The sequence below is a fragment of the Antennarius striatus genome, chromosome 16 (assembly GCF_040054535.1).
Source record: "Antennarius striatus isolate MH-2024 chromosome 16, ASM4005453v1, whole genome shotgun sequence".
Taxonomy (NCBI): domain Eukaryota; kingdom Metazoa; phylum Chordata; class Actinopteri; order Lophiiformes; family Antennariidae; genus Antennarius; species Antennarius striatus.
The window spans coordinates 8,690,813-8,712,606 of NC_090791.1; the positions used below are offsets into that span (position 1 = coordinate 8,690,813).

The window sequence follows — 21,794 nt, forward strand, 5'->3', positions numbered from 1 at the left end:
AACTATAAACTATGATGGAGAGAGACAAACAAGTTGTGCCATTTATAGAGATCCCGGCTTTATCGGCAGTAAATCCTCATCGACCTCAGAGCATTGCTCATCCTGTTTTATGAGGTGGAGAGAAGAAACACTGACAGTGAGAGAGGAGGTAGACAAACTCTGCAGAAGCTGGACAAGTAATACTCTTCATTCAGGATTCTCTCCACTCTCCTTGCCTTCCTTCCTCTTGACTTTTCATGTTTATCTTTTCAATTTCCCTTTTCCTCTCTGTCTTGAGCTCTGCATTCCTCCCTACTTTTCTAATCTGACAGGAGAGTTCTCTACTCGCTCCTTAAGTTTCCTTGGTGACGATTTTTTTTTTCTCCTCAACTTTGTCACCAGTCCTCTCCTATCATTGCCACGCACAAGTGCGTGCGCACACCCACGCACACCTCCTAGTTTATTAAATGGTAACCACACCCAGCTCCAACTCTCGGGCACCTCCTTTGCGCGCTCCCGACAGACGGGCCAGAGAACGTGCGTCTTCCCCTCTTTTTTTGTAGGGACAAACACCAAGACCCGCGGCTGCCGTCTGCTCACGTCTGGAAGTTGTTTTACTGCAATAAATTTTAAGTTTACTAAGTTTTTCTAAACAGTAAAAACGTGCTGTCTTCGTGTCCTTGTAATCCAAAATCGGTGAGTAAAATACGCATTTTTAAAAATTTGCATATTGTTTGAATGCTGCTCGGAGTTTTCTATGAATGATTCACCATTAAAGCCATAAATAATAGAGTACGTTTTTATTCCAATTTGAGTTACTCACTGTCTGCTTTCTACGAAAGCCCGTCGATGGGTATCACATTCTTTAGGTATTTCTTTAGAAATGTCTCTTGTATTATAGTTCATCACAGAGCAGTTTATTCAACCCTTGCCTTTTCCTCCCCGTGGGTATTTTTACACGGATCATAACTGAAGTTTCTCCGGGTTTCAAGTCTGGAATGAAATGGGCGTTGTCAACGGCCTGTAAGCGAGTTAAATATATCCGAGTGCAGTCAATGAAAGTTTAGTCTGTTAATATGAAAGAGAATTATTCTTTTACCACTGAGGAAGAATGTGTAGTGTACAGTATGTGCGTGTTTTCTTGTGCGAGTGGTGTCTGAGTTGCCCAAAAGTAATTGATCCATGAGCACCACCGTATGTCAAATACAGATTCTAATAATATTCTTTTTTTTCTTAAGTATTCTGCACTCCATTAAAAATAGATCATTAACCGGTGTCGCTTATTTGCTTGAAATTTGTTGGTTCTTGTTCAGGACTTAAGACATGAATGTGAGTGTGCTGTTTGAACTGAACACAAATGAGGTTTTTTTAATATTAAAATCCGGTCAGGTGTCATTCCAGCTCCTGGCCCTGGAACACGGAACAACGTTTTGCTCTCATTTGGTTCGTTTATTTGTTTCGCGCTTGATTACGTCATGTGGAGCGCCGTCTTGTGGTGGAAAATAACAAATACAACATTTTGTTCCAAGTTTTCCATAGTTGGATTTTTTTTTAAACGTCATTTGATGTTTAATGAAATAGGCCGATTACAAATTAACAGCATTGTATTAGAAACGAATGTGCTTGTCCCTGTTTACAGTCATAAATCGTTCCACAGAACGCAAATAATGTATACGGTGAGCTGCGTGAAGAATGGACAGGAGGAATTCCTGAGTAATGACATTGTGATCCAACACTGATTTCACTCATGTGCTCCTTGTGTCTGCTGGTGTTGTATATCTACTGGAGAAAATGATTTAAAATAAGAAAGAGAAAACATTGAACTCTAAGAGTGAAAAATATTGGACATTTCATTTCATAAATACTGACTTAATTCTTAATTCTTGTCTGATAACTTCTTTGCACTCATCAGACAAATCATCAGACAAGCAAATGTGTGAAGTAATGTTGTGAGTAACCACAAAGGCAGGCTAAATGAATGCTTAAATGTGCAGAATGTAACATGGTCTCTTCTACCCTCTGGATTTGAGTTGGGAGGAAGCACGGTGGTTGTTAATGGCCTGTAACTGGAGCTCAATCCATTCAGGTAGTCAAATTCCTCTCCAGCAGAAGTCATTTCTGTACCCAGAACATTCTACTAGAAGTTTTTGGACAGTGCAGCACCTTTCGTTCTTTGCCTCCTTGCTCTCCTTGTCTCAGATGTGATGTGAAATAAAGCTTGCAGGTTTTTTTTAAATTTGAAAGCATTTTCAGCCACACTGTGTGCTGCCAAAGGAAAGAGGTGCATGTTATTTGATAGTAGGAGAATTAGTTGTATTTGGTGTGTCTTTTTAAAAGGTGTTGATGGATGAAAACTATCAGGGAACAGGTGTGAAGCAATGAAGCGTAAAACAGAGAAGAATGGCGAGATTAAAGAAGTTGTTTCTCTCCCCTCTCTTGGTGATCTCTAACGTATCTCTGCTATGTGGGTGTCATTACTTAGTGCTATCAGTTAGGGAGGGTGTGCGTTCACCCTCATACAGACACAAAGTGGTTTTCATCGTTGTGCACAACAATGTCATGTGAACATGCCAGACTATCTAATAAGGCTCAGCATAGCTAAAATATTTAATGTCATGAAATTAGGGTTGTGTTGTTAGTAATGAAACAATCTTGTGATTCTTTGAAAATATCAGAATTTTTGTAAAAACAATCTTGTTGCCTATTTGCACTCTGAATGTATCGTTTGTGTGTACTCATAATTCAAAAATTAATCTATAATTGAATACACTACTCTTTTTTTATTATATTTTTGAAGGCTGGCCCAAGCTCCTGTGTGAATGAAGACAAAAATATCATTCCAGTAGATTCAAGGGCTTTTCAAATCCATCCAAATGTTACATGTTAATTGTTAGCATGTAACTGTAAGCACGACAGTGATATACTGTAGAGCCAAATTTGGACAGTTTTCCGTATGATTTACAACTGAAGCTGACAAGACTAATATGATTTTAAAACTGAAGTTTTTGGAAGACAAATCAAAATTTTTGTCCAGATTCAGTTCTTGAACGGTTGCATTATTTGTATTTAAATGAGACAAATGTAAAAGGGCTATACAAGCTTAGACAGTACCTGGTCTGGATCCATAAACTTAATTGGAACATAGTCAATATGGCTTTATTTCACGTGACATCCTCAGGTCAAACTGTCTGATAATTTGCTTGGCTAATGCTAAAAATTTGCAAATATGAAAGCTTGCTCATCATGTGTCTTTCATCTTTGCTTTCTGCTTCTCACTGCTGCCAGCTTTGTTACAGAGTGTGTGCAAAAATAAGTTCTCATTGCATAATGCAAATCTTGGAATTTGGTGGCTTCATGCGGTCATTTGTCCAAATAGCGTGTGTGTGTGTGTGTGTGTTTGTGTGTGTGTGTGTACATTTCAGCTTATGAATGTGTGCATGTGTATCTTTTTCCATGCTCTTCATAAACAAACTTTTGGTCACTGGCGTTGCTCCAGGCAAAACATCAATTTTTTTGTTATGCTGTTTCCTTTGTATGTTCGACCAAAAGGGGATGAGACAGAAAGGTGATGCAGTTAGAACTTTCAGCTACACTTCACGATCATCATAAGTGAGCAATGGTTGGAGGCTTGTCCCGCGATAGACATAGAATCCACAGTTCGTAAATATGTTGAAATGAAATTACTGTAAATCACTAATATAGTATAAATTATGTTGAAAAGCCACAATTGGGACAGTTGAATTAGTGGATGCTGCAAGTATCATCTTTTAATGTTGTTTCCTGTACATGTTATGAACATACTAAGAACTCTAGACTGTAACAGTCTTGATTTTTCTGAATTCAGTTTATGTCATGAGTTAGTAACAATAATCAGATAACATTTTTCCTTTAGAATTTGTTTAACAAATTCTTATTTTGTCATTCTTTTGTTTGTAGGATTGTAAATGTGAGCTACTAATGATATTAAAAAATGAAAACAAAACGAGAAAAGTACATTATTTATTATCTATGTCACATCCTGCCAATCATTGCATTTCATATCAAAAGAAGCTCTATTATCTCAAATTGTCTTATGTATTTGACTTTTGAAAGTGTCTTTTTGTGCTGGCACCTTGGCTAGGCTTTTTTACATTCTTCACATTCTGGTTTGTTCAGAGATTGTGAAGCAAGTCTGGGCTTGCGCTAGCCATTCGCCACTTCGCCGTAGGCAAAGTAAATTCCATATTGGCTACAAGGTTTTTAGACCGTGTAGCCACAGTGGCGTTCTTATTTTTACGGGAAAAAGGCTAAAACTTACAACTTCTTCGCTCACTATTTCCGCTAGGCTATTTCCGCTAGTGAGCGGCGCCAGCGCCGCTACTTCCTCTGGCGAGATCAGCTAGCGCTGCTACTTCCGCTAGCGAATGGCGCTAGCGCCGCTACTTCCGCTAGCGAGCGGCGCTAGCAAAAATAGCGCCGTTATTTCCACATGCCGACGGAAATAGCCGAAGTGACCCTAACGCTCCCGATCATTAAATATGCACTCAGGTCATGACCTCCTTTTGTCCAATGAAAAACAAAAATATTGTTTTTTTACAAGCTGAACCCGCGAATTGGTGTACGACAAGGTGAGGACGCTCGATCAAAAGAATCCAGTGTAATATAGTAGAGTTTGTGTCAAAGTCCTCATTAATAAACAAATGGTGAATGCTGAGAGGGGGAAGGGGTGGTGACAGACCGATCAGAAGGTAAATGAAAGATATTATCAATGTTTTTTTGTAGTCTTAGACTTTTGATCCCCGTGATCAACAGGAATTACCAGCGATGCATGTAAATGTGTATTCACCTCGCTTGCTATTTTTTATGCTTTTTTAAATTGAAATGAAAAATCATGTTATTGAATTTAAAAAATAAAATAAACTAAACTATGGCATACCAATGGTGTTGGTGGTGGTCAAAGTTGAAATGTCTTCTAGTCTAAGTAAAACGTACAAGTAAACATTGAGTAATATTTTGTATGACTGTATCTTCACATAGTGAATGGAAGTTTTCAATTGTTGAATCTCACATTCATACCTGCATAAAGTAGGACAGAAACAAAGATAGTTCAGCTTGAACTGTTGACTTTAGTGTATTTTTGTAGGTAAACTGAACAGAAGATTTGGAAAACAACCCCATTTTCTAAGAAATATCCCAGGGGAGGCCCCCCCAACCCCCACGCCCCCCTGCGACGTGCGTCGGTCATCCACGCGCTATGGAGTGTGGCTTTTTGTGGCTTACTCAGTTATTTTACACTGAGCCACAGTGGCTTAGTCATACTAACTAAGTGCAAGCCCATCAAGTTGATGTGTTGTTAAGGGAGACCAATCTTACGAGCAACATCCACCATCTCCAACTTCAGCCACTTTACAAGTGTGGATGATCTATATCTTGCAACCAAGTTTGACGACATGGAGATATCTGTGCCGAGCGTGTTTCTTCATTTATCTTTTAGTCATGCTAACTTTGGGCTGTAACCCAACTATCTGAATAATAATAATGATATTAATAAAAAGAAAATTCAGGCATACACAGCATCTTTCCACATTCCTCCATATACTTCAAGTGGGACATAAGTGAGGATGAAGAGTTGATGTTGTTACTTCAGTTTCACACTTACACATCTATTGGTTGTACTCACACATTTGCATCTCCATTCAGGACTATTGACCTCTGGGATAAATAAGATGTCTTTTTTATTCGAATATCTAAATTCCTGTATTCAACTGTGTTGACCTAATGAACATATATAAAGCAGGAAGCCACTTTAAGACACATTAGCGGAGCCTTAAGGCAATTAAATGGACTCATGGAAGATAAAGGGATGCACTCCGGTCATAAAGTATGACTCTGGTTTTGGAGGAGCTCAGCTGATGATTCAGACTCGGCTGTGCAGCCTCAGAAGGGCCCACTGGAAGCCTTCTTGCCTTTTTCTCTTCCTCAATCATTTTTTCCACGACCAAAGACGACGAGAGAGACAGAGAGATGCAGAGAACGAGTAAAAGGGAGAAAGAGAGAGCGAGGGAGAAAGAGAGTGAGAGAGAGAGAGAGAGAGAGAGAGAGAGCGAGAGCGAGAGAGAGAGAGAGAGAGAGAGAGAGAGAGAGAGAGAGAGATGGGGGTGTGAGATTCGGAGGCCCTGTTAAGTCTGTGGCTTTGTGTTTTATGAAAGAGTAAAAAAAAGGACATTTGAAGTCAGCATTTTCCACCAGGCTAGGGAATCGGTCAGCATATGCACATACACTGTTTGTACTGTGCCCCCAGCCTCCTATTATAACGCTGAGTGGATAAGAGGAATGGCAGCATTTGTCTGTGAGTGTGTGGGTTGGGTGACGTGGCTACAGTTGGACCTAAAATTACAACCCGTTTGTTAAAACTGCACTTTGTTTTTTAATTTCCACTTATACGCACATCAAATGGTAATCAAACAAAACATGGAATACACACATAAAATAACATGTTTTGTGATGTAAAGGTATTGTTGACCATCATTTGCTTGTGTCAAGTTTATTTCATACCGGATATAAACTTTTTTCTTTCATAGAAGATTCACAGTGATAAAAAAAAAAGCACTTAGAATTTCTGTGTTTACACCAACCGACTGAAACACCACAGCTGAGGGTAATGTCTCTCAGTGTGTGTTTGTGTGTTTGTTTGCTGTGTTGGAAAAAGCACCAGGAAGTGTTATCCATTCTTGACCTGTGCAGCTTATGCACACGTACATAAATGTGGATATATGCGTTCTACGCAAGTATATACAGTATGTGTTTCATGAGTAATGACAACAATAAATCATTATATTTATAGTATTGGAATAATTACTTTAAATTGCCACTACTGTTGGGATTGTTATAATTCAGAAATCACATACACACACAAACAGACACGCTACGTCAGACCACAGTCTACACAGTTTGAATGAACTTCAATGCTTCACGATGTCCTGTGAGTCCCATTTTTGTGATATTTTTGGCACATTATGTCTTTGGGAGTTCGTAAGTCTGTGTACATCTGAGTGGACATATTCACTCCTCCCACCTTCCCACTATTTCTCTCCAATGGAATTTCTTTTCCCTCCTCCCTTTTTCTCCTTCCTGAGAGGACAAGGCAGCTGCAGACTGTGTGTGTGTGTGTGTGTGTGCGTGCGTGCGTGCGTGTGTGCGTGTGTGAGGTTATTTGCTGTTTCAGAGAATGCACAAGGCGGGTTAGGTTAGATTCACATCCCTGTTGTCAGACAAGAAGTTTAATGTTTAATATAATAAACTTTATAAGTGCAAGCTCATTCTGAATTCTACTACTTCAGAACTCAAAGGTAGATGTAGGAGTCTTGGGTGCGAGCATCATCAAGTAAGAGCGTTAAACTTTAGCTGAGACCACAAATTTACCACAAAGAGCAGAGTTTCCAATTCAACCCTACTATTAAAACATACATAAACCACCGACAGTGTAAGGAGTGAATTTGCAGGTTAAAGCTCCAAGGGCAAATCCAACCGCGATACAACTTCCCAATTTCCTTATCTACCTCAAGCAATTTCAGTTTGGGTCAAACATAATGTCTGTTGGAGCACTTACAGCTTTTTGTTAGTATGTGTTGAGAAACGGCTCCAACAGGACAATGTCTAAAATACAACATTGAAACAACATTGTAAAATAATACATACATTGAAATGTACAATACATGCATATTATTGGTGTTTCAGTGTCTAATTTGAGGCGACAGTAAAGATAGGAACAGGGATACTGTTAATAACCCAAACTAAAAGAGAGACAGGGAAGGGGGGGTTTGGCAATTACCCTTTGACCCCACCATGATAGTGTCCTGATTGCGTGTGAAAGAGGCATTCACATTCTTAGGATGGGACAAAGTTTGCTACTTTGAACATCATGATTATGTCATTGATTATTCTAAATTGGCTTGGAAATAATTTGTAAATTATTATTGTGATATTATTAGAGTTTATTTGTGTTCACTGCCTTTTCCCTCATCTGTCACTCCTTTCCTGTCAAAGCATATTTAAAATTAGTGAGTGAAATTCTATAGACCTTATATATTATACCTTTGAGGTTTAGTTTGCCTCACTTTTGAATATCACTGCTCAAACTGTAAGTACTTATTTTTTTGTGAGTGTTGGGGGGGTTGGCTTTGAAGCATTGTTTTCTTGTTATGTTAGGGTTCCTTCAGGGTTTGTGTATGATGGAAATCCATAAACCATAATGACCGCTAAACTCGTGACCAATCCAGCATGATGATGTCTTTATAGGCTGCACATTGTTTAAAGAAAATATTTTTGCAATATCAAAAGCCAAGTCACACAAAACCAGTTGCAGCTACACTAGTGCAATATTTGTACTTTACCATAGATGTTTCATGGGCAGATTAAGTGACTGTTGACAGTGTTTTGTCCTTTGTAGTGTCTTGAAACACTGTGATCAGAGACTTTTGAAACAGGAGAATTGTTACTGCGTACATTCCTGCCCAGACCTCAAACCCTGTCTCAAAATTCAAAGACTTGCTCACGCTTGATGTCAGCCAGTGTCTGTTTTCCTATTTATCCCTTGCTCTCCCTCCCCCTCTGACAGAGGGTCAATCCTCTGGCACACCTCACGGCCACATGCTCACATACTAAATCTGTGGGCTGCTGCATGTTGGTGGGTAGAGGTTGTTTTTACTGTGACTCCATTTTGGTGGTGAAAGCTAATTCCTTGACTGTCTGACTCTTGTGTGTTTGTCTGTGTGTGTGTTTGTGTGTGTGTGTGCTTGCGGTCGTACATGCCTGTATTCACGTGTGATCTTCAGGCAGTTTCTAAAGCAAACGTGTTTGTTGTATGTACTGTATGTGCACATGAAATTTGGAGCGCAGTATCTCCACAGGCCATTTAGGCTGAGTTTGATGTGCACAGTGTACACAGAGATCAGAAAGTAGACACAGTGGTGAGAGATAGCATCTAAAATGCATTTAAATTAAGTTGTATAAGAGTTCAAAGTGATGTAGTCGGGTTGATTGTAAAGAAATATTGTGGATTTGAAACTCATGTCATTATCTTGGGCTTTATCAATGCAAAGCAGAACAGAAGGATTTTACATACTAGAGAAAACATTTGCAGTGTAGGCAAAGAAAACCCTGATGTATTGACTGTTGCCGTTGAGCAAGGGACTTTCACCTTACAAGTCATTGGGTGCACCCAATAGAGCTGCCTGATGCTCCACAGGGTGCTTTATTTGCATGCTTACAGGGCGCCATTAGCATATGTTAATGCTGGACTGGGTGGGGGGTTGCTACCTGTAGCTTATTGTCTGTTAATTCATATACAGGATACTGACCAGAGCACTGATTGTCCATCTGATGATGCAAATAGTAGACTCTTCGTCACGACTGTCTGAACAAGTCAGGCTTCAAGTCTTCAATAATTGCTGAATAACCAGCAGTCAACCACATACTGGCCATGCTCTCAATCACACATGGTTTGATGCGAAAACAAAAATGTTTCAGCTGATGCCAGAGTAGCATTTTGTGTAAATTCATTGCAGGTGTTTTTCATTGAGCTTGAATTTTTCACAGTGGTTTGCAAATGTTGCTTTTTGGTAATGGTTTGTAAAAGTCTGAATTACGCATATCTAAAATATTCAGCATGGTCGGGATTGTACAATAAAAAGACTTATCCTTTGGTAGTTGTGTATTATGTGTAACTTCTTATGACTTGTAGCGTGTTACACAACAGGAAAAAGATGTCTGTGTTACTGTTATATCCTGATACACAGGTGATTTCATTTTTTATGTGTTCTTATTTGGATGTACACACTGTGTTGCTACCACCAGATTCCTTGTGAAGGACCTTCATCCACCCCTGTGTGACAGCCTCCAGACCCACCTGTGTGACACCCAACATAAATACACATCAGCAAACATCCAGCTGGACTGACAGGCATTTGATAAACCCAGTAAGAGGCCCAAACAGCTACTTTAACTGGCCTGACCAAGGAGCAGTAAAAGTGCTAACCGGACATCAGAGCAGCCATGTTGATCATCCTTATCCTCATCATCCTTTTCCATGTGGCTGCAACCATTCTTCTCCTTGTTGCAACTATTCACAATGTGAGTAGAAACCAAAAGAGAACATACAGTACAGAACTGACTCCTTTTAACTCGCTTGTTGTCCGTCCCTGATGTAGGCGTGGTGGGTGGTATCGCCAGCTGGACGTGATGTGATCTACACTGACCTGTGGTACTCCTGTAATGCCACCTGCTATTCTATAGAGAACAGCCACACAACTGATGCATGTAAGGCATTGTGTGACTCTTTAAACTATGCAGAAGTAATATTACTTTATTTGTATGATGAGTTAAGTTGTAATGTTTTATAACAATGTCTATTTCAATCTCTTCTCAGCCTATCTGCAGGCCGTCCAGGCCACCATGATCCTTGCCACCATTTTCTGTTGCATTAGCTTCTTTGTATTCATCCTTCAACTCTTTAGGATACAACAGGGAGACAGATTTGTTTTCACTGCCATCATCCAGCTATTGTCCTGTAAGTAAAATCTGCAGCTTTTCAGTGGAGCCTTTTGTGTTTGTAGTTTTCACACATTGGCAACTTGTTTTCCTGTGTTGTGTGTATAATAGTGAGTGAGTAAATGACAACCTGATTCAATGGCCTGGCAGTGTTTATACCTTATAACCCCTGAAGCTGGGTACAAATTAATGCACTTATTTTAACAACATTTTCAATGTGATCAGAGCAGTTGCAGTTGTTTTGTTTATCAGTTCCTAAATAATTGTCACATTATGTAGTAACTACTATTGTTCATTGTATAGCATTTTGTATTGAGTTAGTTAAAGATTGTCTCTCCACCTACTTAATTAATACTTTTCCAATAAAGAGACCAAACAAAATAAAGCCACGTGATCAACATACAAAATGACCTTAGTTGCTTTTTACCTGGGAGAAAAAGTGTATTTCCTAAAATATGAAACCATTACTTTAAGTGACACCATCTGGCTGCAGAAAACAACAAGCTGACTTATACGACTTGTAAGTTTGAACAATTCCTGCAGCTATTGACTATTGAATGTAATTTCTATCCCTTTTCCCCTCCCCCCAGCTCTATGTGTGATGATTGCAGCATCCATCTACACGGCTCAGAAAAACAGCTTTCATGTTGCCAGTCTTCAGAAAGGCTCCTATGGCTCCTCTTACATTCTTGCCTGGATCAGCTTCCCCATGACACTCATCAGCGGCGTCATGTACTTGGTGCTCAGGAAACGCAAATAGGTTTGATAGGCTTCATCATAGGCAAGATAATAATCAAAAATAAATACAAATACATGGACACCAATGCATAGAGACCAACGCATATGCACACACTCTCCCTCATACTCTTAGATTTTACAACAAAATTCATAGAAAGGAAATGTAGACACCTTAAATCAACAGTATTTCAGATCATAAGTTGAGAACCCAATGGTACATCCTTATTGCTCAGTATGGCAAAGATGTAAAACTCTGCTATTCCAAATTGTCCCTTTTATCCTTATAGAGGACGTGAGTGCCTTCCTACTCCATCTCTTCATATTATTTCATTCTCTCTTGCTTACCACCATTTCTAGGAACCTGTCTAAAACACCACAAAGGAAAAAAGTCGAACACCATCAGGGACATTTGTCTCACTGGGACACAGAACCCTGGACTTTCCAAAAGGTCCATAGCTTTTTCCTGTCAATCATTAGTCAGGAGAATGTATTTTGCATATATTTGTTGTGTATATATAGTTAAGGTAATTGCCAAACGCTTATTTCAAAGACTGAAATACTAAAATCATATAAAAAGAAAACAGAAAAGCAGACTCTAATGTTAACCCTGACTTACAGGAAATGTAGTGAAGTTATAGTTGAGGTATAATATGTAGGAATTTAACCCCATTGTTTAATATCTTGTCTTACTGACTAGGTGAAGCAAGAATGATGTGTTGTGGTGTGTTGGATGACAACACAGAAACATCCAAACTTGAAAGAAGTAAAAAAAAATGTCTTGGTAATTGTTGTACTTTTGTGTTCACAGCTTCAGTTTGTAAAAGACAACAGCTATTTTTTGTTCTTTACAACCACTTTTTGTATATTTTTCCATCATGTTACTGCAGATGTATGAAGTAATGAATTCATGCCATGTCTTTCTCTCTCTGAATGGGCTGCTGTTTATTTGGTAACACCCTAATGCACAATAAATTTGTTACAGTACTCAGATTTGCTTCCATCTACAAAGGTGAAGTTTGATCCTACAGCACTGAGAATTTATTTTTCTTCTTTTTTGGAACAGATAAGGGAGACAAGCTGATGTTAAATTCATAGTTGCTAGAACTTCAAACATTCAAACGTGTATCGTAAAGGAATAGATTTTGTGGTTCAGCTTGGGCTTGTTTGCTCCATCAGAGGTGCATCAGGTAATTAAATGCCATGAAGATTGAGGAAAAAGGCATGGAAGTGAAGATGTTGCTCTGTCATCTCAAGATGATACTTGAAAATGATCAAAACATACAGAAGACTAAGATTGTGGTGTGTTTTTGTGAAGTCATCATCTTAAGAGTGTGTCACTCAGTAGTAAGCCTTATATGTGAATGCACATTTTAGTCTAGCATAAAAGCCTCTATCTTATTTTGTGATGAAGTTATTGCACAATGAAAAGCTGAAAATCTTGATTTTGTAAAACATTGATTTGGAAAATTTGGAATAAACCAATTAGAAGTTAACTCTTGAAGAGAACAGAAACTGCAGTAATTACTTCTAAGACTTTGTGAGTCTAGATTTGAATTGTTGCTGGTTTTTGGTTGTGCTAATCTTCTAGTGTGTTTTATGTTGATATAGATGTCCTGAATCTTAGACAAAGTAGAGCTGTTCAAATAGTTGCAGTCATTGAAGCCAAAACTGTATTTATGGGATTTTTGTTGTTTTGTTTTCATTATTGGCAGTTGAAAGTATTAATTTTACATTGACTGAGTCTCATGTTTCTTGGTGAAGACATGTTGAAATTGTCAATGTGTAAGAACTTATATTTTACAGCAGTTCATTTTTGTGATATTGGATTGATTCAAAATTCACATTTTTCATTTTAGATTGGTTAGTGTGTGTTTCATTATCATATTATTCTATTATTTGTTTCAACCTCTTGCAACATCAGTGGCAGTTTCTGTCATTTTTTAAGATGTCGACAGGTTTCACTGTGTTAGGCTGTGTTCAAATTCAAATTTTTGTCTGTGATTTCACACCACAGAATAGCTAGGGAATACTTTTTAATTCTCCTTAAAAATGAATGGTTTCTGGTTATTTTTCAGACAATTTGCCCAGTGTGTTATTCTCTGAATGAAAATTCAATCTGACGCAGTAACAAAGACTTATGCCCTTATAATTTTATAAGGTGCTTATTTTTTCTATTTCTCCCACAAATATGCAGGTCTCATTAAATCTATTTTATGTATTTCACAATAAATAAAGTTTCCTTGTGTGTACCAAACTTGTCATTGAGTCAAATGTCAATTTGCAGTTTTTCCTCTAACTCCACTTTTCTGTAGAAAAGATTGTAACTTTACCCTCTTCCATGCAATAGTGCAATATTATTTCTTTTCGCAGTTTCAGTTTTCAAAAGCTAAATTAATTTGGTAAATGTAAAAGATTATGGCTGGCATCCATAGAATGAATACTGCAAGTCAAGGATAATTTTATGTTACCTTCTTAGATATATCCAGACGTCTTTCCTGGGGCGCCTTTAAAAAAGCAATATTGCAGTTTTGACCTTCTAAAAATAAGAAACTACTTTGTACCCCCCCCCCCCCCAAAAAAAAAACGACAACAACAACAAAACCCCCACCTTCTCCAGTGAAAAATATGGCTGATTTTTATGGTGTCTCTTTCTTATCTTCTATTTTACACAACTACAAATTTGTATTATTAATTAGATCGTCTTCGTTTTAGCGAACACTCGACGTGTTTTACATGCTTTTAACTTTAATGTTTTACATCATGCTTTTATTTTGAGAGGAAACTTCCGGAAGTGTTCGATATCGCTGACGTGAATCACAGTAAATCTCACTGACAGAAACAACGGAACCCGAGAACGCTCACCTGCATCAAATAAAGTAAATTCTGATTAGCTTTTAGGTACGTGGGCAATTTGTCAACGCTATAAGTCTTATGTGCCAACGTTATCTAATTTAGCTGCTGGTAATGTCGATAGGCAGAAAAATATTTGACTTTGGCTAAAGTTAGCTAGCATGTAGTTGCTTTGCAGATTAACTTGGTCCGCTATCAGATGACATGAATTCAAGACACTAGCCATTAGCATGTAACTGAATTAGATCACGTTTAAGTAACTATCTTGAAATCAACAGCAACAACAGCAATGTTTAGTAACGATAGGTGTGCCTTCATTTGAATAACAGGCATTGATGTTTTTGGAATTATTTTGTAAACGGGTACAGTAGGCCAAAAGTTTACCCAATGAAGGGACTCCTTGTGTTTCCATGTAATCATTCAACTGATGGTCGTCATCCCGTTTTCCAAAGTTTGTGTGTGATGCAGCCTCAGTTGTTTGTTATACAGTACTGTACTATAATGATGTAGGTGTGCATTTCCGGTTCTGGTTGAGATTAGCTGAATTTTACGTTTATTTTTTGTGTCTGCTTCGTGGCAAGATTACTGACGCGTGAAGGATTTCATTACTGCAAATAGCTGTTTTATAAAATGCATTTGTCATTGGCTCCTTTTGTCTGACATTTCCTCTTTTTGGTAACTGTTGAAGAAGAACCTGAAGCAGGTTATCATACAGTTTGATACACAGACTGTCTGATTTACATGTGCCTGGTACAATAGGGAAATCTGTAATGCCATGTAACTTGATGATCACTTTATGAATGGCTATGACTACAGTATACAATTGAGTCTTGATTTTGTGTCTGTCTGTGTGAAGAATGAACAGGTCACTCCCCAGTCCAGGTGACCCTGAAGGCAGCAATAAAAGGAAGTTTTCCCAATATGAAGTAAGACATAGGAAATTGATTGTTAATTGTAGAATTAATTAATTCTTGGCTACATTTGCAAACACTGACATGGTCATGCCTGTATGCATGTTTTATGTTTATTTATGTGTCTGCAGGTGCAGGCTCTGATTGAGCAGGAGGTTTGTGGTGCGGTGAAAAAAAGTGAAGCCATGCTGCAGGGCTTAATGGAAACTATTCAACAGCTGGATCGTGCTATTGACTATGAAAACACCATCCGAAAACTAGAAGTCAGTGGGAGTAGTGATTAAATGTGACTGATGCATCTTTGTCATCATCGCCGTATGAACTATAAACACCTTACAAAATACCCCTTTAAACACAATAAGGCAACACATTTCTTAATGTGATCAATAGTGTCACATATAGCATGTAAAAAATTGATCAGATGAAGCCCAGTTAGATGAAGCCCTAGTGAGCCATTGGCACCCATCAGATTAATTCTGTTGTGTGGTGGCAGTAAGGATGGAAGGTTTGATGGCTTAAGGATGAGAAAATAAGTAATTGGACATTCAGGATTTGCTTGCAAGTTTCATTGCAGTATTTGAAGCAAATTTCTTGTTTTCTTCAATGTTCATGTCTAGTAGTGGTGCACACCTTTGACTTACTGACTTCTGACACACACAAGGCCCCCTTGTGTGTGTTTGTGTCTGATTCAGGGGCCTGTGCACACATATGTATACAGTGCGAATGTATACACTCTTATTGACTGTTTAAAGCACTTTCGTGTCTCACAGAAGTCCTAGACTCATGGCACATAGCGCATGTCCAGATGCCATCCGCCAGTATTCATGAGTCACAAGTGTTGATGCGCGAATGCGCTAGGACGCACTGTAAATGCTTGTTATTAATCAGTAAATTAGTGGAAAAAATAATTTCTCCAAGTGAGATTAATAAAGTACATTTCTTCTTCTTTTAATTTGAATTATTTTGTGTTGTTTCCATAAAAATGCATTGTTTACTTTTGTAACTCTGCAAACGACATTTAAGTATACTGCATATTTTCAAATGACCCTTGTTTCTTTCTTTTTCAGATAAGGATTTTTTATTTTTATTGATACTCAACATTCGCCATACCTCTGCCATTTGTTCATTTTTATTTTCTAAATTAGTCTCTTGGTCCTTTTCTGAGTTTTGACAAAAAACAATTATTCTTTTGCTTCAGCGTTTGTTCTTTATTGTAATCTAATGGAATCTGTCTGTCTTTCCTTAAGGCTCAAATTAACACAGTGACCCAAAGAGCAGAAGCAGCTATGACCGAAATGGCAAGGAAAAAGAAAAAGGTTTGATGCAGACAACACACTCACATGAATACATGTGATATTATTTTGACTTAATGTAATATTCATGTCAAATTTGGTGAAAAAAAAGTGTCTGACTTTCAGAGTCCACATCCATCTCTCACTGATATGGATACCCTCCGGTTAGTACAACCACATTCAATCGTATTGCTCCTCAGTAAAAGTTAAGAAGATCTTGATATGAATTAATTGGCATCGAATTAATGCTTGAATCATGTGATTTGATGTGCAGGTTAGATTCTGATGATGAAGATACAGAAGTCATTTCACAGAGTAAGAGCTCAGTTGGCATATTCTCACAGATTGGTATTTGTATTTGTGGTTCGTATGAATAATTAATTCCATGTCATTTTATTTGTCTCTAGAAAAAAACATCCCAGAAGGCACGGCGAAGAGTGGAAACCTCTTTGAAATCATGGTAAACATCAAGTTTCACTCACCATGAAAAATATGAGCAGAGGTTTACAGAAATAAGTTGTGTCCTGTCAGTAACATCTTTGTCAAGCACAATTCCAAAAGCTGATATTCTTTGATAAAACTTTCTACAGAAAGCAACAAAATAGTGAATGGTGCCTTTTGCTATTTTTGGATCGTGTTTGAGTTCACTTTTTTCTTTTTTGTGTCATCTGAAATAATAAGCATGAAAAAGTCACTTCTTCACATAGATCCTGCAGTTAATGTTTTAAAAATTTATTTAAAAAAATCTTTGAAGTTCTGTGAAGAAATGAAATGTGAAGAAATTGGTTATTTGGAGGTTTAAACTGCTCTGTCTTTTCTGTTCAGGATCTGACAAGGAAGGCATTCGATCAAATGCATCAGGACAACAAAGGTGAGATTTCTAGTAAGAAGGCAGGCTAGAGACCACGAATTACGCCCTATGAAGAGTAGGTTGATGTGAGAAAATTTTACAAAAGGAGATTTTGAGAATAAATGCTTAGAATGGTATTTCTGTTGCACTTTGTCATTTTTTTTCATTATTATCTAAAACAATTGTGAAAAAAATCTGCTTATGATGTTTAGTTAACAGGATCAAGAACATAGTAACATTGATTAGTTGATGTTCATGACAATTGTGTTCATTAGTAAATTGCATGCTTAACTAGTTAAGCTTGCAATTCTCTGGGACTGAAGGTAAATGTTCAAATGTAACAATTAAAAAAAAAAGTCTCAAGAAAGCAACAGTGAGTGTAATCATTGCACTGGTTCTGCTTAGGTGATCAAGGGGATCATAACTGTTGAGTACGAGGGACTGTTGGGCAGCCATGATGTCTCCAGAGCGCTGGTTCTGATATCACGCTGTTAATTACTTACTGTGCACCCATATGTGCAGATACACAGCTAACTCTGTCACTCGTTGTCTGTTGACTAGTCCCTCTACCTTGTAGATCGTATGCCACGATGAGTGAAATGCATTTGATTATCTGATATTTCAGTAGCTGTGGATTTTGGAGGACAGGGTGGAATTGGGGTGACTGTATTTCTGTCACGTTATTAAAATTACATTTTTCATTCATACCACTGCTTTACAAAATTATTTGCATCATATCAAATAAAAGTAGAGCAAATATTGTTTTATAAAATCAATTTGCTGGTCACCGGCGCCATTTCAAATTGCTGCATTGATTCAAACCTGAAGTCTTATTAATGAACCAACTTGCATTATTAATGTTAGTCAGACCACCAATAACTATCATCCTTGTATCTCTCTTCCTTGTCTCTTTTCCTCATCTTTGACCGTTACCTGTGTTAAGCTTTGATGGCTGCCATAGAGGGTCTGACAGAGGAGGGGCTTCCTGCAGTTGGTACTTCTCACAGCTCTCCTCAAGATAATGTAGGTTCACTTGCCTACACGGAAACTCAAAAAACATAATGACTCATTACTCTTTCTTTTGTTATTTGTTATTTATTTCCTTAATCTGCTGTCATTGACTTTTTTATTCTTGTTTATATTGTGCTGTGCTTTTGTTCACTCTTCTATCTTTTACACACTTTATCTTGATGCTTTTTGCAGAAAAAGACAAATCCAGAAAAGAAGAACGGCAGTGCGGCATCACCGCTTAAGGCTGTGAGAGTGAATGAATGTGCCTCTCCTGGCGATAGATCCCATCAGCAACACAACTCGGGTCAGGTAACACACTGTCTCACTAACCCACAGTGGTAATTCACTGGACTGTTTGATACAAACAGTAATCCCCACTGCCTCCTCCTTTTCTTACACCAAGACGAAGGCCTTGTATCCTCCTCTTCCACCTATCACCGTCCCCTTCATTGCCGACACGGAAGCAGCCTCATTCAACATCCCCCAGAAACCAGTAGTGCGTCTGGCTCTCATCAGGAACCCCGCCAACCTCTCTGTGCTCTGGGACGTGGTGGAATCCGATCTCGCTGCACCCCCCATGGAAAGTTACAGGTAAGAAACAGAATGCTGAGATGGGTTGTAGGGTTGCTAGAAATAGAAAGCCTTTATTGTCGCTATACATAGTACAATGAGATTTTATTCACCCAGTGCTATGAGATGAATTCACCTAATGCTACACACTGGGTGAATTCATTTATGTTCAGTGAAAGGCACTTTTCTTTCAATGTATTTGCAGTGCTAGTTAATTTATTTGTCCCTGTCCCAACACAGCTGACAAATGAATGATTCTTGTGTTTTTGAGACAGCCAGTACGCAGCTTGTGGTGACTCAAATCAGTCTTTCTGAATAAATTAACAACAACTGGACTGATTAGACAACAAGTCAACACGTTTTTCTTCAGCTTCTTGCTAATCAATTTATATATTAAATATGAAGACTGAGTATTGCTCAAACGCAAATGTTGGGTCTGTTCTCTGAAACATTGAAAAGACAGAAAAAGGAACAAATCCAATTAGTGTCATATGGGCTATCAGCCTGTTTGTCCTCAAAACCTCAGAAAATGGCAGACTTAAGGTTATTAACTGTTTTGCTTGGGTCCAATAAGTACCCAGTTATGATCTCAAATATGAGAATGAAGCATGTGATTGTGTTCAACACAGAAACATTAGACAAGACAAGCCAATAAAAAAGGTTAAAGCTGAGCATGTGATGAGAAATTTGCTTTTAAATAAGTAGAAGAGTAAATCAAATGTTTTTCATGATCAGCTAATTGATTTACCTTCTACATTTTAGATGGCAGTGCAGTCCAGAATACAAACTCATTATACAAGCCATCTGACATATATGAGTTAGATGTGTAATGCATCATCGTTATCTTCTCGTTTCCATTTCAGAATCTTAATGACCATGGAAAAACCCAGGGGTAGTGGCGTCTTCTCAAAGTGGATCACCGTTGGTGAGGTGGCTGCAATCCCTCTGCCTATTTGTGTGATGGTCACCAAGTACAAGCCTGGGCACAAGGTGTGTGTCGCTGTGGTTGGTAAAGACAAGTTTGGACGATATGGACCCTACAGTGAAGTTGTAACAGCATCCATACCTGACTAGTTTGGCTGAGGATGCTGGAATTGTTGTTGTTGTTGTTTTTTTCAAAGTTTTTAAAAAAAAAATTATTTAATCTGTTCTCTGTATATTTGTTTTAAGAATATAAATAAAGTCTCATCTTAAAATCCAGGTCTCACAGAGTAATTTTCCGTCTTTTTTCTGTTCGATTGACTAAATCTAATTTTTTTCTTGATGGTCAGACAATGTCTATTCACACAATTGACATGTAAGGTCCCATGGGGTTTGCTCTAACGCTGTCTTTTGATTTAGATTCTTTTTTGCAGCATTTTTAGTGATCTGGCTTCAAACAGCTGGGACTTGAAGTAGAGTTTTTGTAATTTCCTTTCTGGTGTTGGATTATCTAGAATGACACATTAGTTTTAATGTAGTTTTTTTTAACCGCCATACATTTAAAATCCTGTCTTTTATGCTCTTTCATGAGGGTCAAGCCATGAGACCATTAATTGCAGTCACAGGCCACCAATTGGCATCAAATTTGAGTTCTGAAGAAAGCAGTAGCTTTTTGATTTCACATGAACACACTAAGCTGTTGTACCCCAGATGCTTCCTCTTCGTGCTGATAGTGCTCTACTCTCTTGCCAGCTGGCAGCAGTCAACAGTCTTCTCCCGTGCTCTGCCTGGAAGTGTTCAGTATGTGTTAGTGAAGAAGAGAGGTCACAGCCCTTATCAGTCACGACAGAGGCTTGGCATACTCAAAGCTGAGGACCACTGTGTCCTGGACTCAGCGGCCCGATTTAACCTTTAAGGAGCATTTTATACAACATAGAGATGGACTCGTGTGTGTGTGTGTTGTTTTCAACCCAATTTAGGATTAAGAACAATTCAGATTTGTGTACATCTATTTCTCAATCTGTTCCTTTCTACAAAAAACCCCCAAAACATCCTTTGAAACATCTGGTCTGATCACGTGATTTTGAACAGCTCGCTTATTAAATCCAAAACAGGATTGTACATGTTTTCAATTTTTAAATATTAGTGAGATCCAGCGTGTTCCTTTGGAAACAGGACTTTAGGCTATGCCAGCCTCATGGAATGGTACCTGAGCCATTTACCTTGATCCGTTATGAATGTTGATGCTATGGTCTAATCAGGGCTGAAATATGACATTAATCTCTCTTTGGGTATCCTGGCTTCACTGAGTCTGGCTTTGTTCTCTGCTTTTTCAGTGCTAGCTCCTGCAAGCATATTTGGAGTTGTCGCATATAAGCATTGTCAGAACAATAAATGAAATTATATGACCTAATAATAAGATCTCCCAACATATAACTGTCAACATGATGAAATGTATGCACAACTGCACAATCAGAATACTACGAGAAGTCTGAGAAATGCAAAATATCACTTCCACATAGCGGGAGTCATTCTCAGGCTATGAGTAAGCTGGGAAACTTTTAAAATGTGAATATGTGATGCGCTCACAGGTACTTGATCTGGTCTATTAACCGGATTTAATCTGATGCTCAGCAACACCAGTGAACTCAGGAATGAGCTGCACTTGTCACACTTGTGTCACCCTGTGGACTACATATGACTGTAGTTATTTTCTCTGCAGGAACTTGACTAACACATTTATAGATGGAATGGCTTATAACGCTTATAACCATAATTTTTGGCTTCTACTTTTGTGCTTCTTGACAGGCTCAGTTTCATTTAATAATTTGTGTGAAGTGCAGATATAAACGGAGTCGTTTGGCCCATGTTGGATGTCTGATCGCACCATCAGCATTAGTGTATGCGTGTGCGTGTCTTTCCTCGACAAGCAGGATCCTGTGGGAAAGCACAGCCGAGTGATCGCCCTCCTAAGACCACTTAGAAAAATAGAGCCACAGTCACACTGGTCCATGCATATGTGTACACACAGTGGTCTGATTAGTGCTGACAGCAGAGGGGTGAAGCTCAGTGTAGAGGAAGAAGAAAGTTGTGATGCAGAGAAGAAGATAAAGAAACAGAAGCTGAGAGAATGATGAGGGAGGA

General features: G+C 38.4%; 2 protein-coding genes across 3 annotated transcripts; both read left to right on the forward strand.

Moving 5' to 3' along the window:
* Positions 1-477: 477 nt before the first annotated feature.
* emp2 (epithelial membrane protein 2) lies at positions 478-13,498 on the forward strand. The gene is made up of 5 exons (XM_068337704.1): positions 478-675; positions 9,814-10,089; positions 10,167-10,275; positions 10,385-10,525; positions 11,097-13,498. Exons 2-5 carry the CDS (start codon positions 10,012-10,014, stop codon positions 11,264-11,266), a joined length of 498 nt encoding a protein of 165 aa, XP_068193805.1. The 5' UTR covers positions 478-675; positions 9,814-10,011; the 3' UTR covers positions 11,267-13,498.
* A 539-nt stretch (positions 13,499-14,037) lies between these two features.
* On the forward strand, positions 14,038-19,922 carry atf7ip2 (activating transcription factor 7 interacting protein 2). Of its 2 annotated transcripts, none has more exons than XM_068336565.1 (12): positions 14,038-14,120; positions 14,951-15,020; positions 15,137-15,268; positions 16,253-16,321; positions 16,424-16,461; positions 16,572-16,612; positions 16,705-16,757; positions 17,123-17,168; positions 18,091-18,170; positions 18,351-18,467; positions 18,562-18,749; positions 19,592-19,922. In XM_068336565.1, the coding sequence occupies exons 2-12, from the start codon at positions 14,952-14,954 to the stop codon at positions 19,800-19,802; spliced, it is 1,044 nt and encodes a 347-aa protein (XP_068192666.1). In that variant the 5' UTR covers positions 14,038-14,120; position 14,951; the 3' UTR covers positions 19,803-19,922. The 2 variants fall into 2 exon arrangements, with proteins under 2 accessions (XP_068192666.1, XP_068192665.1); XM_068336564.1 differs by having other exon boundaries at positions 14,048-14,142.
* The last annotated feature ends 1,872 nt before the right edge of the window (positions 19,923-21,794 follow it).